The following is a 19,282-nucleotide window of genomic DNA, read 5'->3' as shown; positions in this document are numbered from 1 at the left end:
CTCCAGAATATATTCATTGGGCGACATTGTATCTTCTGCTATTGACATACTGGAACAGGATTTAGCCATATTACAACACGGCCAATCTCAGTTACGTTATGTTATTAGGCTGGACGCTGCAATCTTTGCGTGCAGGAATTGTGCCTTGGCGTTACATAAACAGTACGTCTCTGTTTTAAGAATACAATCTAACTGATACACAGATTGAACTGGCACAAAGGGGAGCTAAATATACAATGCTGAAAATTGAAAAACTGGACAGGTTACCATTTACAGTAGCTGAATTCCCATCAGCAGAATGGCTACTACATGGCCAAATCACTCTCCTGGTCATAACCTTTCAGTTTCACTATTGCCTGGAGCAAGGACAGGCAGGCAGATATGAACAACTGCGTAAAAAATACATGAAGAAATCCTGGGATTTACCATGTAAATTCCGATGCCGGAGTGGGGATTGAGAAGTGTTTCTTAGTGGTACTAACTGCAAGAACGCTTTCAGCGGTTCACTCATGTGCCAAGATATTATTTTGCATGGAGCTTGTAATGGTTCAATTGCGAATCTGTCTTGCCACATGAAAGGAACTCCAGGTGCCGTGATAACGCCAGTGTTCGAGTAACTTTCGAATGGGAAATACTTAATGCTGAGCGATCAAGGTTGCTGTAGATGCTCCCGGCCATCGCATATCTGGTCACCGTGAACACCAGGGTTACTTGCTGTATGCAAGTATGGTTTCCTCTGACAAATACAGTCAGGGAGGCACCAATTTGGCCGTCACTGAATGTTTCGTTGATACAGTTTGATTCTTTGAGCAGAATGAAAGCCATGCTTTTACAACAAACCGTGCCATTAACCTCCACTCGAGAAACCTTTGAGCTCCAAATAGCAAGGACCTCGACAGAGATACAAGCACTAATCCGCACCAACTCCCCCTACATTTCGTAGAAATGGTGGATCGTATCTTTAACATACGAGTGGCATTATACACCTATTTAAGACCATAGTGTCCAGATTCCTTAGCACTTTCCAGACAATCCTCGAAGTTATTCCTAACTTCATACACTCTGTGTTTGGAAGCATTTTCATGGATTACCTCTGATCCTGCTCGCTGTAGCTGGAATCCTGATTATCGTCTACCTGCTGTGCAATGGACGGACCATCCGCCAGCGAGATTGCAAAAGCTCTCCTGGAGAGATATTGCTGTGAGCGCATTGTACTACATCTGGGTGCACCTCGCCTACGAGAACTGAGTGCTTCTTGGTTCTAATCCTTCAGATCAGTCTTTACTGACTGCATCATACCTGTATTCCGATGCCTGTTCTGTGGAGGAGAATGCGAGTTAGACATCTGTCTGACACCTGACACGGAGACGCCAGTGGACTTAGACTCCAGGCTGGAGCCCTTGTGGTCCCATGCATGACTCTGTCCCCAGCGTATTCCCATTTTGACACATGCCTTCCTTGAGGAACCGCAGGTACCTTTCACGGCCGAATTGAATTTCAGCTCCAGCATTGGCACTGAGGTATCGAATTCAGCACCGGCACCGGCTGCCTTCACAACAGCTGCTGACAGCGAGGAGTTTCATCTGTGCACACTTGAAGTGCTATGCGAGGTATTGCAATGTTTGTCCCCTGCTGTAGCAGGCAGCGATAATGTTATGTCTCCCAGCCAGGACTTCTAATCTGAATCTGGCTCACCGTGTGCTGGGAACGAATATGGAACTTTTTCCTTTTCCTTTATTCAAAATAATTTTGCAAATTGACACTTTCAATATGCATGGCCTTCTAAGTACGCTTACAGTAGTTCAACTTGTGTGATCTGACTCATTTAAAACTGTGATTTGCAGAACTTTAAAACAAAAAGTCAAACCTTACCAAAGAACATTTATTTCCTCGTTTTTTAAACTTGTTTTAAATGATTTTTAAACATTTTTAGAAACATTTTAAATAACTTCTTGACAATGTTTATGCACTGAAACCGTCATAAATGTGTATCTAAGAATGTGTATTATTATTGTTAAGTCTAAGGTGGAGTGGGTGTTATATTTCATATCGGTAACCTGACATAGGTTTAGAGAACATCGTACTCTTTCCCTACATCATCTCCCCTTCATTTCATATGAACGAGCCTTATAAGGACATAACTCCAAATAAGGACAGAATGCCTTATGGGGAGAGGAGTTGGCCTAACGGCTAGGGCGCTTGACCTCGGACCTGGGGAACTGGGTGCTGTGAGAAGTTGGCCTGGCATATGCTGGTCACTAGTTATAGTGGCCACCTTGCACCAGTACAATTCGACTCTTATGGTAGATAGGTTTAAGACAACCTTTTAAGGAAAGCTATCCTAGTGGTAGATGTGGAGAGCAGCCTTCAGGCGAAGTCTCTGAGGAATGTAAAGCAGCTTGTTTTACCTTATAATCTCTTGAATTACCAAATGAAAAGGACACCACACAGGTATATATATCAAATATATATGTATTTATTCTTAGATACACTCTACTAATCTCTTTATGAGATTAGAACCCAGATACACATTCAAATGTCAACACTTCTCAATAAATTAAGCACAAATATGGCTGTAGCCCTAGGGGCGTACCAGACATATTCTAAGAAAATGGTTCAGCAAACTCGACTTGCAAAATGAAAAGGCCTAGGGCCTTGGGAATCGCTGGGGCTTCACTTCTGCAGTGTTAGCGGGTAAGTAATCAGCCCACAGGAGACGCGTGCAGTGTCTAAACACAGCCGCGGGTTTCCTATTGGTTTCAATGACACAAGTCGCGGTTTGTAATTTAAAGTTTTAGGGCACTTCGGAAAAGTCAACAAGCAAGCCACTTACAGGGTAAGTATTTCGAGGGCCAACACACATTTGGGCACCAGAGTGCACAAGTTACCTCACCCACGGAAGCCGGGTGCATAGGTGTCTTTTTGTGTCGGGTCGCGATGCTGTTTTCAATGGAGATCACTGAAGACTTGCTGCTTGTGACGACTGGAGAGGTGTCCAATGGAATCCGAAGATGGATTGAAGTTGAAGAGTTCCTGAAAATTGAGGGGACAGAGTTCAAAGTCACTTGCCAGTGACCGGTGGCCAGCAGGATGGATGACCACTGATGTTGCGTCGCTTCAGGTCATCGATGGTGATTTGTCTCTTTGCTCACGAGGTCCAGGAGAGATCGACGATGACCAGCAGCTGGATTCGGAGGGTGCCACAACTTCTGCAGCTGATGACAGTGTCAGCAACCGGATTGGAGCCAACAAATCTTGGCAACTGCAAGTCTTGTGTGAAGTGAAGATTGACGGTGATGCAGACCAGCAAGGTCTGATGGACTTGCCCAGCGAGGGTAAGTAAGGGCAGGCCCTGGGCAACCAGGAGAGCCCTTGAAGTTGATGAGAAAGTCTTCGGGTGAGTCACTAGCTAACGGGCAAGCAACTGCAAAGATGCCTTTGCAGGAAAAGTTCCACAGGAGCCCACGGTCACTCGGGACGGGGTAGGCTGCTGACTTTCGGTACCAGACCTGCTACGGACTTAGACTACAGATGGTCCAAAGCACAAGTTTGTAGAACGTTGTTTAGGGTTTGCACTCAAAATCAGTGCACGGTTCCCTGGTATTGCTGTTCCTCATCACTCGTGGGGTCCAGATGCCACAGCTTCACTGGGGACTCAAAATGGCCATCGAGAGGTTAGGAAATCCACTTCAGGGGATGCAGGGACTTCGGACTCTGGCGGGAGCGGTGAAGTTTGCAACCATTGATCAAAGTTACTGGTGCCTGCCAAGCAGGGGAGTCACTCCTTGACTCCAAGGGAGATTCTTCAGTCTTCCAGAGATAGTGGAACATCGAAGGGCCAGGATTCTTCTTTGTAGAGCGTCGTCCGGGGTTAATCTGAATTGCATTGGCAATGCTTGGTATCTTATAGTGAAGACAGGGGAGGGACTAGCTCTATGACCACTCCTCTAGGAGGGTCAGGGTAGTGGGTGGTTACACCCACTTCCCTTTGTCCAGTTTTGCGCCAGAGCAGGGGCAGGTAGCCCCTGAACCGGTTTGAGCTGGCATATGCACCGAGGAGCCTACTGCTCCCCCAGTGCAGGACTTCAAAGCACTCTAAGAGTGCACCCACCCAGCTCCAATACACTAAATCCTGTCTGGGAGGTGGTGACACTTCCCTGTGACAGGATACCCTTTGTTGGGCTTCCTCCACTGCGAGTTTCGGTCAGCAGTAGGAGGGCAGCCCAGTGTCTGTGCTGGTGGCATCCATTTTGTGATGCCAGGGCTCTAGAAGATTGCTACCGTTTAGTACAGTGGGTACATGTCGTCCCCTCTAGAAGGGTGGGGTCATACTCCCACACCAGTTACTGGCATGGGGGTATGATTCCAAGTTGTTTGACACCAAACACGACATGTTTTGATGCAGTCATTCCAAAGTTAGCTTTTACTGCGAGGGTATAATGCACTTAAGAGTATATGGTTTAACCGCATCCACAAACAGCAGCAGAGAATAGACTCTACCAGCTGCAGAGGGGTCCTGCTCATGCAGAAGCACCCCCTCACATAGTAAACCAAGCACCCTGCCCTCAGGATTGTTAGGGCCTGCTAGAGGGGTGACTGATAGGTTTATATGTGTGTGTATGGTGAGATATAGGAACCTATACCTCAGTGAGGAGTGCTAACACTACCTCACACAGGCTGCAGTAGCAGGCCTGTGGTGTCAGATTGTGAATGCTTCCCAGGGGTGGCATAATACATGCTGCAGCCCCTGGTAGGCCTGTGAAGTACCAATGCCCTGGGTACCTAAGGTACCATATACTAGGGGCTCATAAGGTACCACAGTATCCAATCACTAGTGCATCTAATATGCACACCAAGTTGTTTTAGAGAGATCAGTGACACTGGGACCCTGATTAGCAGAGACCCAGCCAGACTATAGTCAGAAACCAGTGTATACATCAGAAAAAAGTGGGGGCAACATAAGTGCAGATCCTACTCTCCTACAGGTGCGAGTCTCGGTAACGACGCTGAACATCCTGTGATTCTGGGCAAATGACGTAATCTCCCCGTGCCAAACAAACAAAAACCGAATGTTTGTCCTCATGTAACGTAACTGGTGCTATGTAAAGCGCTCTGATACCTGATTGGATTCGGGTTAAGTTTGCGGTATATAAAACTATAAAAAATTTAAAAAACTGTACGCCTTATAAGGACTGAGGCCTTTTAAGGACTAAATCTTTCACCTAGTTTCATGACGAGGGTGAGCTCTGCCCGATCGACATTGCTAAGACGTCATCCTTAGCACATGTGAATAATTTATGAGAACACTCTCCAGGGGGCATACTTCAACTCTCCTATCTACGTACAAAGGCTTAATCCCCAATGTCATCCTCATACTGAATAATGGGTAACACACGTACATAGACTGTATAAATACAGCACCTTTTGCTATCAGTAGTCAGGAGGTACACAAGACTTCGAGGCAGACACACTGACCAGAGACGCTGAAGCTCCGGCATGCCATCACTCCAGCTGACAGTGGTCAGACTATCCCTTGCGGGGTATCCAGCTCAAGTCCAGGACGAAGTCCCACACTTTCACTATTCAGGTGTGGGGGTTCGACTAAACCCTAGTGGGATTCTTGGCTCTTAGATTCTAGGCTTTAGACTATTAGGCTCTTAGGCTTATTAGCTCTTACTACTTTTTCACTCTTTTTCTATAACTTGCTTTTTTTATTTCTTTTACCTACTTTTCGAATTCCTCCTTTTTCTTCTCCACCCCCCCCCCCGAGTCCCGGAACCATGCCCAAGGGTGGGGGCAAGTCAAAGGGCAAGGCTGCTCGCAGCCGCGACCGCCTTCCCTGCGGAAGGAGGCGCCCAAAACGGGTGCAGGAACGGGCCATATTTGGTGAGGCGGAGGTGGCCGCACTTGTTTTCTTTGTGCAGCGCCACCTCCCCTCAACCCTAGCAGCAGGCGGCAGGCCTGGGTCCAGGTCCGGGCTCCGTGAGCATCGGCAACGGTGGGGAAAGGTGCGCGGGGCAGTGTTTCGCTGCTCTGGTGTCCGGCGCACCAATAGCCAGCTGACGCACCGGTGGTCTGATATCCTGGACCGGGAGAAGGACCTGCTGGACCTGCTAGGAGTGGAGGTCCCGGGGCTTGGTGAGTAGCTATTTAATATTACTACTTTGTGTTCTTCTGCTCTGTGTTATATATTGCGAATATATTTTTTTTTCCAACCAGCAAGAATGCTGCTGCTTACAATGCAGGTAAATTACGTTTAAAAATCTGTGTGATTATTAAGACAGAGGTGCTCGGCGCTACTAATCTTACTTCTTTGCAACTTTGCGCTCGCTTGGCCTGATTATGTAAGAGTTTACTTTAGAGAACTTAAGTTTGGTAATGCGAGAGAGACTCTAGTCCTTCCTTTGTCCTCCTGCCACTAAGAAGAGACAGTGGTGGATTGATAGGTTTAGTTACTCATTAGTATTAGTTGGTAATTTTTTAGTGGTCTGCATGACGCATCCTCTGTCACGTCACATGCTGCTGAGTGCTGCTTACCCCAGTCCTTAGCAGAACCTTTTGTAGTTTGTTTAGTGAGTGTTAATAGGCTATCATCACTAGCAGAACATCAGCAGAAACCAACCAACAATTTGGTGTATGCAAAAATGTATGCATGTATCCTCCATTTATGCATTTTTGAGGACTAAAATAAATGGAAATGCAGACTTAGGGCCAGATGTAGGAAGCCAAATTGCAATCGCAAACGCTGAAATTTGCAGAATTTCAGCGTTTGCGATCGTAATTTGGCTGTGAGCAATGTAAGTAGGCAAATACCCTCACGCAAAATACGAAATCGCAAAAATTGCGATTCCTTATTTTGCGCAAGCATTTAGAGAATCGCAACTTACGATTCCCTAAATTCTATGTGTGAGAAAGTGGCTCTGTATATAGTGTTCCCAAATAGGTACAGTGTGTACAGAGTCCACAATTCCCAGAGGTTTGGCAGAGGCTAAAGTTAGATATAACCTTACTCTCTAAAGTGGTAGCTTGGTCGAGCAGTAAGGCAGTATCAGAGGACAGTGTAAAGCATTTGTTTTACACACTCAGTCAGCAAATGGTCTCACACACTCAAGAACTGAACTCTAGGCCAATGGTTTGTATAAAAAAATATATGTTTGTTTTATTTTAGAACCAACAATAGGTATCAAAATATACTTTCTCAGAATAAGATGCTTCAGTTAAATACTTTGCAATAGGCAATTGAATTTTGCAGGTAATAGATACAGTTTGTTGCAATAGGCAACACAATTTCAAACACAATAATACATTGAGCTCGATGGGAATTTTAAGTTATATGCAATTGATTACTTTAAAGATTACTTTTCTAACTCCAGGACTGGATCCTAGATTCAGTCCTGGGACAGTTCTTGGAAACAAGTGAATAAATTCGTTTTAGTTATTGTTGTGATATTTAAGCAATATTTTGCTAATTTAGAAGTTGACAGAAACTTTTTCTGATCAAATTACCAATGTTATCCTATGGCAGGAAATTCACTTAGCAGGTAAGTGGGGTTATGGTTACTTTTTCTAGGTCAGTGTTGGATCCTAGATCCAGCACTAGGGTACCACCTGTAAGCAGTTGAGAAACTGCGTTTAAGTTACTCAGGCGATTTTTAAGGAATATTTATAAGTTTGCAAAATCGACACTTAGACGAAATTTCATAGAAAAACAGTCAATGGTTCCCTATGGAAGAAAATTCAAATGACGGGTAAAGTATGTTCTCGTTACTTTTGTAATCCAGTGCTGGGCTCCTAGGCTCAGTACTGGAACGTCTATCTAAAACAGGTAAGTAATTATGTTTTCTCAGTTGGTAGGATTTTTAAAGAATATTTGTAGTTTACAAAAATCGGCACAGAAGAAATTTCGCAGAGAAACAGTCAATGATTTCCTAAGGGAGAAAATTGAGTTAGTGGTAAGTACGGTTGTGGGTCCTTTGCAGGGTCAGTGCTGGGCACCAAGATCCAGCACTGGTATCTCTCCTAATAGCAGGTGAGTATTTCCATTTTTGTTTCTCAGTTGATTTTAGGTGAATATTTTAAAGTTTAGAAACTCCACACTTAGAAGAAATTTCAGAGAAAACCAGTCAATGTTACCCTATGGAAGAAAAGTGAGTTATCAGCTTTTGGGTAAGTACTCGACTGGCAGAGTTAAGGTTCTGGGCACAGACTCAGGGGTCTCCCAGGGTCAGGTAAGTACAATTGTTACACCCTCAGCGGCACAGGGGCAGCCGGGTGCAGAGTGAGTTAGGCCCAATGTTATCTTACGGGAGGCAGGGGGGCCCTGGTTGGTGGCTGCTGACAAGCAGGCCAGGCGGCTGTGGGAGCTGGGCTCCTGGTCACTTGCTCAGGGCAAATGGGGGAGTAGGTAGGAGTAGAAGTTGCACTACCAGGGCCACTCGGGCGGCTGGGTGCAGGGTGCTTTTGAGCCTTCGGGCGCTCAATGGATTGCAATAGAAAAGCTTGAGGATGAACAAAGGCTGCAAGCTCAGGGACGAAGATTCTTCAGGTGAGCCCACCACTTCAAGAGGTAAGTCGGGTAGTTGGAGGATAGGTAGGTACCCAGGAGTCGGGCACAGGGGGCCGCAGGGCACCGGATGCAGGGGTGCCTTTTGGTGTCGGGAAATCTTACCCTCTGTTGATCGCGGTTAGTGGGGTCCCTGGTTCTGAGGCTGCAGGCGTCGTCAAGAGCATCGAGGGGGTCCTTGGGTGCCGTATTTGGGTTCACAGTCACCGGGGGGACGTCCTTGGCGTCTTTATCCACTGCAGCACAGGCCAGGCTTGGCGGGTGCAGAGTGTGCAGGGTTCGCGGTTCCGGGCTGATGCAAGGGGTTAGATATTTACTTTGAGCAGAGCCACTGCTCGTGGGAGTCCAAGATGCTCAGAGTCACAAGGTAGCCAGGTCCTCCGGGGTTTGTGAGGTTGCTGGCCACAGGAGGTGCCGGGATTTAGCAGCAGCAGGGTCGAGGGTCGACAGGCCGGTGGGGCTGGGGCCAAAGCAGTTGGTCTCTTCCTCTTCTTAGCAGCTGCACGGCAGGTCTTCTTTCTTCTTGTTCTTCTTTGCTTTTTCGGAATCTGGAATCGGAGGAAGGAAGGTTCAGGGTGCCCCTAAATACTAGATTTAGGGACGTTACAGGTAGGTCCAGGGCAGAGACCAATGGGTCCCTGCCCTGGGGTTGGGTACACCCCCTATCCTGCCACTCTCCTGTGAGAGGGGGGCAGTAGCCTAGTCCTGATTGGGCAGGGCTTCCCATCTTCAGGATGGCGGGAGCCCGGAGATGTGCTTCACCTCGCCTCCCCCACCTGAGGGGTGAGGTTGGCAGAGGCTGGCACACCCCCTTTCCTTTCTTGGAGTTTCAGGTCAGTCTTCTCGCCAGAGTGGGGGTCAGAACCGGTAAGGGCCAGTTGCTGAGTACAGCAAGTGCCCTGGAGAAGCTCTCAAAGGCAGCATGCCTTTGAAGCTTCCCCTGCCCATCCTGGGGGAGGAGACCTAGCACCTCGCCCAGGATGTGCATTGTTGCAGGCCCAGGAAAGCGGATGACTCTCTACCCAGGGGTCCAGCAACATGTCTGCTGTGTGACAGCCTAGGCAGCCCCTCAGACCAGATGTGGATTGTAGGTTAGGTTCAGGGGGCATCTCTAAGATACCCTCTGTCGTGCATTGTACATTAAATCTCACACTGTTATCAGTGCGGTTTTAATGTGCTGGGAAGTTTGATACCAAACTTCCCAGTCTTCAGTGCAGCCATCATGGTGCTGTGGAGTTCGTGTTGTCGATCTCCCAGCACCATATACTCTTAAATGGCAGCACTGCACTTACAGTGCCCAGGAATGGACCTGGGCACTGTAGGGACACAGGGCTCATGCCCCTGTGCCCACACCAATGGCATAGGGCACCCAGCTAGAGGGGTGGTTGATGTATGCCAGGGCAGTGTGTGCAGTGGGCAGGGCACACAGGGATGTGTACCCTGTCGACTCTCTGTTTAGTTCTGCACCCAGACACTCAGCCTGCAAAGGCAGTGTGTGTGTGTAAGGGTACAGGGCCTTTAAGGGTGGCACAATAAGTGCTGCAACCCTTAGAGGCTTTCTCTGGTCACAGTGCCCTGGATACCTATGGTACCATTTACCAGGGGCTGACCTGTGGCCGAGAGCTCTGCTGCTGGCCCCAGTATGTCCTCCAGTGGTTAATATTAATAATTATATTTCCTTAACTTTTCTTGCACCTTATTTTTTCCAAACTATTATTTTGGTTTCCTAATTCTATTTTTTACAAATTCTACTTCGATCTAGACTATCTGTTTCTAAATTCTTGTTATCCCTGCCTCTAACTGCCTCTGCTATGACTCTCTGTACTACTACTATTAGTCTGTCTGTAGCTAAGCTTGCCCAGTTGGCCACTCTTTATTTAAAAGGTTTTAAATAAAACTCATATTCACCAGTAGCTCTAGCCATTGAGTCCAGTCCTTTGGGTTGTCCTCTTCTACTACTTCTAGTCTTCTTAATCTTGAGGCTTTTCGACAATTCCCACCAACAAAATGCCCAACCAGATTTTACTTCGCTGTTGGGGGCGCTTGACACCTGGTGCCCTGGTACTGCGGGAGAAGCTGGTCGTGGAATCTTCCTTGATCTCAAGAGGGTGAGAGGCCGCGGAACGGACTACGGCTCCCAAGAGCCTGTGCATTCCTCCCTGACTGCACGCACCTGAGCCGAGGACCGCCCCAAGCTCAAATCCTTTATAACTGCTCGCGGAACCCGCTGGCGCGGGTCCCGCTTCGCTGTTGGGGGCGCTTGACACCTGGTGCCCTGGTACTGCGGGAGAAGCTGGTCGTGGAATCTTCCTTGATCTCAAGGGGGTGAGAGGCCGCAGAACGGACTATGGCTCCCAAGAGCCTGTGCATTCCTCCCTGACTGCACGCACCTGAGCCGAGGACCGCCCCAAGCTCAAATCCTTTATAACTGCTCGCGGAACCCGCTGGCGCCCGGACAAAGGGCGGACAGTCTGAGACAGTCCGGGACAGGAGGGGGTAGGTGGGGGCAGTAGATTGGGTTATTTTTCTTTGTGTTATTATATTCATCGATAGGGGATGGCCTGGCCGGACTGCCGGTGTGTTGTTTAATCATTCTATCAGGGTGCTTGTGGGCTGTACGTACTTTTCTAAACGAAATAGATTGGTATATTGTTCCCTGTCTGTGTTAGCAATACTTGTAGTGGGGTGTAGGTCCCGGCTAAAAGCTATTATGCCTAAGGCTAAGCCAGTAGTCCCGACCTCAACCATGGACAACTATTTGGTTAAGATGGTCGATAAAATTAATCAAGAACGAAGGAGATCTTTAGGCCGCCCGGGGTCGCAAAGCTCGGTACCCCCCCTGTCTAACTCGCCGGCACTAGAGATTCCTTCTGATCTGGACCCTAACACATCTTTGTTACTCACTGAATGCATGAATGAGGGAACCTTAACGGATACCTCTAGTTTGGAAGGTGGTATCCCTGAGCCCACAAATGACCACGAATCAGGCCAAGTTATTATTACAGATACAACAACCCCTAGTCAGCCAGTACCTAGAAGCCAAAGACTAACCCGCACTTGCAGGAACACTAGTAAAACCACCCAGCCAAAGCGAGGAGGGAATCGCCATGTTAGGAAAAACGATCCCGCTCCGCAGAAAAAGTTACCATCTCAATCTGTGCCAATGGAGGGAGCTAAGGTCACCCTTGATAAAGAGCAGTTGGATTTTATAATTAATACTATAGATGCCAAGTTTGATATTCTGTTTAAACCCTTATTGACTAAACTTACTACTCTCACTGACGAAGTAGTCAGATTGGGAGGCATCTTGGACTCTCTCACCAAGGTTAGACCTGCTGCGAACACTGTTGATAGTATCGTGGTGTCTGATGAGACTTCCTTAATTCCCCCTAACACAGTCTCATTGTTGGGTGGGAGAGGTAGTTCCGATTGCAGACCAGGAAATGACACTGGAAAGTCTTCTGTAGTCCCTAAATCATCTTCTCAGCCGCTGGACTCGATTAAACCATTCTATAGCTCAGTTTCAGGGGATTCCACGGGTCACACTGCTAACATCCCCAGACACAGTAATCCTCAACCGGACCTGCCACCCACGTGTGCCCCTTTTGTAGCTGTCCTGATGAATGTCCCACCTGTTAAGAGGCAAGGTGGCAATCCTGTAAACGGGGAATCTCACTCGTCACTAAAGAATAAGACTGTGGACTGGCTCCACCGACAGTGTGATTTCCCCGTAGCCCTATCTAGAGATATTTTAAGTACTAGGAGAACCAACTGGGTTGGCAAATCACGCAAGACCTGTGAAGGCGACTGTATAGTCATTAACTTCCGCAACCCCCAACTTACCTCTACAGTTCTGATTAAAGCCGCATCTCTACCTGTGAGTGATCAATGCATCTCTTTGCGGCCCCTCGGGTATTTCTATAGGGACCATGTTACTCAACCTGTTATTCAGTCTGCTGATGAGCACCATTGGTGTAGGCCCAGAGCCCAGAACCTGTGCGCTGCCCCCGCTATCCCTACCTTTAATAGATTCCAACCTTTAAGTGGGCTTGACTCTAATGATTGACTGGAGCCCGCCATAGATGATGCAGGGAACGAGGACTTGAATTTGGGTAAAAAGAGCTCTAATATGGACCCTAAGTTACAAACTAGCATTATTATTGATCCTGGTGTAAGCCATCTAGATCCTACTGTGGCTTGTGGTCACGATAGCCTAGTTAGTCCCGGAAGGGATAGGTCTGTTTTGAATGCCCCAGTCCGCCCAGTTAATTATGGCTTATGTTCTATTGCCTGCTGGAATGTCGCGGGCCTATCACACAAGGATGAATGCTTAGGTTGGTCTGATTTTATCAACCTTTTTAAAATTTTATGTTTTCAGGAAACCTGGAGTCTGGACCCCATCAATTATAACGGTTTTGTTTCATATCAATTACCTGCTGTGGCTTCTAACTCGGGAAGAGCCAAGGGTGGCCTCCTGATATTGATTTCGGTTGATGTGCCACTTACTGTCAAGAAACACGTTCTGGTGGGGGCCCATTCCCAGATACTATGGCTTTGTAAGGAGCAGGATAGAAATATCCTTTTAATTAACTTTTATAATAATGTTTTTGATAATACTAGGCAACAGGTAGCTTATGCCTTGGAGGCTGCTTTGGCTAAAATTGTAACAGATAATAATATTGTCTTTGACTTTATTTGGATGGGGGATTTTAACATTTCTGCTTGTTTATTCTCTGCCCATAGAGTCTGTGGTTTCATAAATGGTCGAGGAGATGGTGCCGCCCATTTCCCACATAACCCATACGGGGACTCATTAAACAAAATCTTGATGACATATGATATGGAGATTTTGGGGAATGGGAGGGGCGTTTCTGGTGAAGTTCTACCCACTTTTAAGGGCAGAAACGCAAACACTGTTATTGATTTCATTTGTACCTCCTCCAGCCTTAACCCATGGTGTTTAGTCCCTATGGTAGTGGACAACTTAATTAGCGACCACAATTGTCTGACCATGGAGATGGTTCTCTGGAAGGCCAACACAGACCCTAAACCATGTGTAGTTGAGTACATTGAACCCCATAGACTCAACGGAACCAGAATTAGGTGGAAGGGGGAGAAGGCAGATCTTTTGTCTAATTCAATTATTGCAAATTGTTTAGAGGAAATTGATGCTATTCTAGCAAGCAACGAGCTGACAGATATAATCCTACATAAATTTGTTGATATTAATCATTGTATCGAAGCCAAATTTACAAAGCAACACAAGGGCAATTTAAATCAGCAAAAAGGGTGGTTTGATCACGCAAGTACTGCCGCCCTTAAGAGCCTTAAAGTAGCACTGGCTGCTAAACAGAGGGACCCAAACCTTATTAGGCATCTTAGGGTTACTTATCGGGCAGCAGTATCTAAAAGAAAGGCGGAATTGAAGCGTGAGGCCTGGGATAAGCTAGACCAGGCCGCAGAAACCTCTGATTCTTCTCTATTTTGGGCTACCGTCAATAGCCCTTTTTTAAGGAACGAGGATACACCTGTTCTGTCGGCAAATGTCAGTGAGGAAAGTTGGGTCTCTCACTTTTCTTTGATTTTTGATTCTGATAAACTTATGGAAATTGGAGGTGGGATCTGGCCAATAATTCCCCTTGATATTTCCCCTATCGAGGTTAAGAAATGTATCAACGCTAGCAAAGGAGGGAAGGCTCAGGGACCGGATGGTGTGCCGGTTGATGTTTATAAAAAAGAACCTGAGATCTGGGGCCCGCTACTGACCAAAGTATTTAATGCTGCTGTAAGTCTCGGTGCCCCGCTTACTTGGAAGGAATCCACTATCATTCCTATCTACAAGAAGGGGGAGAAGGGGGATGCTAAGAACTACCGCCCTATATCCCTCTTAGACTCCTCCGTGAAAATTATGAGTCGGGTTCTTCTTCTTAGATTAGAAGAATGGGCAGAAACAAATAACATCCTGGCTAATTCCCAATACGGATTTAGGAAAGGTAGAGGCACAGTAGAACAGTGTCTCAACCTAGAACTACTTATTGGGAAATACACTATGGCCAAGAAAGGTTCCCTCTTTCTCTGCTTTGCAGACCTTAGTAGTGCCTTCGATATGGTTAACCATAAGATTCTTTGGGAGACACTACTTGAAATGGGGGCACCGGAGGGCATCGTTTACTTCCTGGCCAGGCTTTATGCTAATCTCAGTTCTAGCGTACGATTTGGTCCAGGTGGGGAGCGTACTCCGAAGTTTTCTGTAAAACGTGGTATCAGGCAGGGGTGTGTACTGGCTCCTTTGCTTTTCACACTTTTTATTAACGAGGTTGACTCTGCTTTAAGGACTGTGGGGGCCGATGCCCCAATTATACTTGATACCCATATCCCAGTGTTACTATATGCAGACGACGCTGTTCTCCTCTCTAGGACCCCTGTCGGCCTGCAACTGCTCATGGACAGGTTTTCCATGTTTATTGGGGAAAGGAAGCTGGTTATCAACAAATCAAAGACATTTGTCATGGAATGTGGCCAGGGCCGTAAAAAACCCCATCCCTTCTTTATAGAGGGGCATAGGGTTCAGACGGTCGATACTTTTAACTATCTGGGTATCTCCTTCTCCAAGACAGGTAGTTGGTCCAGCGAAATCACCCACGTTAGAGCAAGAATGGCGAAATGCGCTCACGGGGTTTTTACGTTTGCTTCTAAGATAGGGGACAGACGGATTGGGGATATGCTGAAAATTTACCAGATGAGGTGTCTTTCAACCGCCCTTTATGGGGCAGGTATATGGGGGCATGTTTCGGCTGGAAATTTACAAGTAGAGGAAAACCTGTTTTTAAAGCGGCTACTCTGCCTGCCAATCTCAGTATCCACTCACCTGGTGCATAGGGAACTTGGAATTCACTATCTTTCGGATACCGTCACCCATAGACCTCTATTGCTGTGGCGTGCCATTTGGGCAAAGGAGGAGACCTCCTTGAATAGAGCCATCATCAAGGACTGTCTGTCCCTTGATAATCATTTAAAGATCCCTTGGGTAAATTATGTTTTGAACAGTTTCAAGGATATATATGGTCTTAATTTATTTGAGGACTGTTATGCTGCCAACAGTCTGACCAAAAGCGAATTGAAATCTGTTTGGTTGTCTTTAAAGTACGAGCAACGTTTGAGGGTCAGTAGCAATTTATCCACCTGTATGCTCTATGACAGCTGTTGTGAGCTGTCGGGCTATCAACCTTATTTGAGCTTTGTTACTAGACCCTCCCACAGGTTCGTTCTTACTAGACTGCGCTTTGGGATTGTTCACCACTTAGTGGCGTTTCCTACTATCAAAAAACACCCTAGTGGTCCTTGCCCTTGTGATGGCACTACAGCACAAAGCACTATGCACTTTTTACTGTTCTGTCCACTATATGGTAACTATCGCACTGATCTCTTAAAGCCTATCTTCAAGAAATTCGGTGTCAGAACCGTAAAAGATGCTTTGAAACTGATATTTAATCCTCCACCCGATGTTTGCTTCTTTACTGCTACAGTTCTTCTTAGAGCTATCAAGGCAAGGCCTAGTATTATTTTTTAAATAGATATTGTTCTGTTTTTTATATTGTCTGTTTTAAACTGTATTGATGTAGTTTTTATGACTTATGATTGTTAATAGTCTATGTATATTAATGATGTTTTATGTATGATCTGCTTTTATGGACTTTTTGTCAAGCTCCGAATAAAGCTTTATGAAATTGAATTGATAGGATAGGACATACTACTACTGTTGTAGGGATTCTGCACATACAGAACTTTGCACAAGAAAATAGGATGTTGGTGATGGTATGTTGGACCTTCCTCACACCTCAATCAGAACCCACCACAATCCCCTGACCGGCTAGTTATAGTGTCTCATTAGCTCTCCGAACCCCCCCAAGATACCCAATGAGTAGACAAACCAGAACACAACACTCCCGACCTCTCAGTCGCGGAAGAAATGCACACCCTTTCTCTCTCACTCACTCGTGTAAGTCCACACCAAATACCACCGAGTCTATGTAAGTTCAAAAGGTTTATATTCAACTGATAAGCTCTGTACGTTGTTCTATATTGCAGCACCAACAGCAAAAGGCATAAGATTAAAACAATAAACATTGTTACACTTAGTTACACTTACAACTACAAGTCCATAGAAGACAAAAGGCAAAATCATGATAACTGAACTGTGGTGGAAGAACCACCCTCCCCTTAGTAGGAATATAGTTTATATAAAATTATAATTGAAGATCTCTGAAGCTAATTCTGGGGACCCCCCACCTTAGAAGAACCGTGGTACTGTTTACATCATAAGCTCTGCAAAGCTCTGGTTCGTAGAAGGGAATCTTCCGTCTGTTATGAGAAAAATGGTGCGCGTTAGTCTATTGCGAGCATTTCTCAGTCGTGCCAAAAAGTGTAGCATTTTTATGGATAAGCAATATGGACTAACACCAGAACTCCATAACAAAGTGACTTGTTTTTCGACCTTGTACGCAGCGCTGAGACAGTAGCAGTATGAGCTTACGTGGGCTCAAAGGCGTCTTACACAACAAGCTGCGTGGTAACGTGCGCAAAAATAAAAGACACAAAGGTAAAATGGTTGAATGGCTCAGCCTAACTTAGCAAAGACTAGAATGACCCTAGGGACCATATAACACTACTAGTGTCTAATCTACTACCTGATTTGTACTAGTGATGTATGTTGTATATGTATGTATTAACTTTTTTTTCAATCTTGCTAGTGAAAAATAGGGGGAGGTGTATATGGCATCTAAAAAATGTGTAATGTTTTTTCTAGGCGTACTACCGACCACCAGTACCAGGGCCAGCGGCGAAGGCGACGTGAACGCTGAGGGTGCAGGAAGAGATGCGGCAGTTGCAGGAGGAGCTGCAGGGGGTGAGCCAGCAGCAGTGACGGGCGGTGGTAAGTTATATTCCTAATCCTTACTTATTGACATTACACTTGCTGCAAGGGTATACTGTATACTGTACTGTTGAGACTTATTAAGTAAGAAGTTGTGAATGGTTGAAAAAGACACCCTTTACTTAACATTAGCAATAGCATTAGCGGCGGGAGTGTACTGTTGAGTAACCAATAGCCTCTTCTATCTGACTTCAACTCAGCTATGAAAGATTTATGAAGAAGACTAAAAGTCAGATCAGATGACCTTGATGGATGGGTTGAGCGAAAAGGGAAAGAAGGGTGGAAGGAGGAAGGACGGGCGAGATTTAATATTTATGACTGGTAGAGAAGGATACGTGGGATGCATGCATGCATAGGTGGCTGATAAGAATCAGATGCATAGGTGGTTGAATGCCTGAAACTCCCACAAATGTTAGGGGCCTAGGAAGTGGGAGGATAGATACATACCACAAATGTTATGTTATGTACTGTGCTTGCTAGTGCTACTGTGCCACTATGTGTAGAATGAATTTGTCTTACTGCTTTGCTAAGAGTATATTTTACAATAGTCTTGTTTTTTCTTCTTGATATAGCTACTCCTTCCAAAGGGAAACCAGACAGGAAGGAGTTGGCAGCCAAGGCCCGGCGCCGGAAGCTGGAGGCCATTCAAACGGAATACCGGTGGCAAATCCAATCAATGCGGGCAATTAATGAGGATGGATTAGGTTCCTTTGAATACACTGAGCATGGGTGGGCAAGCAGAAGAAGATCCTCTCCCTGCTTTGAAATTGAATTAGTGCTTTTGCCACATCCGCCCCAGCAAGCGTGTGATCAATTATTGGTGTACATTTAATTTAGTCACACCTCAATAAATCACACAGCCCGGGGGAAGAGGGTTAGGGTTTGATGAATGGTTGGGGAGGAGGGTTTTGGTAAAGGTTTGACAAAGAAAAAGAGTATGCATGGACAAACAACAAAACACAATCTTGGGAGACGACCATATCCATAGATCTGTTAAGGGAGAAAAAGGAAATGCATGCATGATGATGATAGCTTGATGGTTAATGAGAAGTAGTACTTACTAACAACTACTAGACAATTAGACAGTACAGGGCAGCAGTATATTATGCAATTTGCCTTGCCTGTCTTCCCTCAGAGAGACCCGAATTACATACAGTTTCTTTGTGTTGTACCGGGTTTACTTTTAAAGATAGCAAAGAAAATTCAAAAATAGCTGTAGGGATGAATTATTATAAGCAGAGAGCAAACATAATAATAACAACACACAGTAGTAATGATTGAAGACAAAACATGAATCAAATTATTTAAAAGATGATGAAAGTTGATATTGTTACTGTATGTTATCTTGGTCAAAAAGGGGAGTTGCATCTCGGCATTCTTCTTGGTCCTCCCTTACATGGACGATCCGTCCATCAATCTTGGGTGACGCCACTGCCTGCCTGGCAGATGTAGATTCATTGGTATGGTAAGTGTGAGTTGTTTTTCCTAGTATAGCACAGGGTAAGGGCCAGCCTGTAATTGTAGAAGGAAAAACAAAAGGGATATTGATAAATCAAGTAGAAAAAAAATGCATAAATTACGGTGGAGTGCAACAAGAACACTTTCAGAAGTGACATGGATACATCATGTCTACTCTAGTCTGTTTCCAGCATAACCCACAACAACAACAACAGGACAGAGCAGGCCCACGGCACCTTTGACCCATCCTCCATTTAGCGTACTTTTTTTGACAGAGTCAGACAAAGCACATATACAGCAACATAGCATTTTCCAAATTAAGTGACTAA

General features: G+C 45.8%; 1 protein-coding gene across 1 annotated transcript in view; it reads left to right on the top strand.

Moving 5' to 3' along the window:
* LOC146808682 (uncharacterized) overlaps positions 1-19,044 on the top strand; it is a 145,333-nt gene extending 126,289 nt beyond the window's left edge. Inside the window, exons 2-3 of the mRNA XM_085614213.1 lie at positions 17,370-17,495; positions 18,068-19,044. Of these exons, the coding sequence (XP_085470339.1) occupies positions 17,370-17,495; positions 18,068-18,327 (386 nt within the window). The 3' untranslated portion in view covers positions 18,328-19,044. The remainder of the gene's footprint in view (positions 1-17,369; positions 17,496-18,067) is intronic.
* The last annotated feature ends 238 nt before the right edge of the window (positions 19,045-19,282 follow it).

Source organism: Triturus cristatus, chromosome 7, assembly GCF_964204655.1.
Source record: "Triturus cristatus chromosome 7, aTriCri1.1, whole genome shotgun sequence".
In the NCBI taxonomy this organism is placed as follows: Eukaryota; Metazoa; Chordata; class Amphibia; order Caudata; family Salamandridae; genus Triturus; species Triturus cristatus.
Note: the sequence above shows the minus strand (reverse complement) of the source record. Positions and strands in the feature narration are given on the sequence as shown.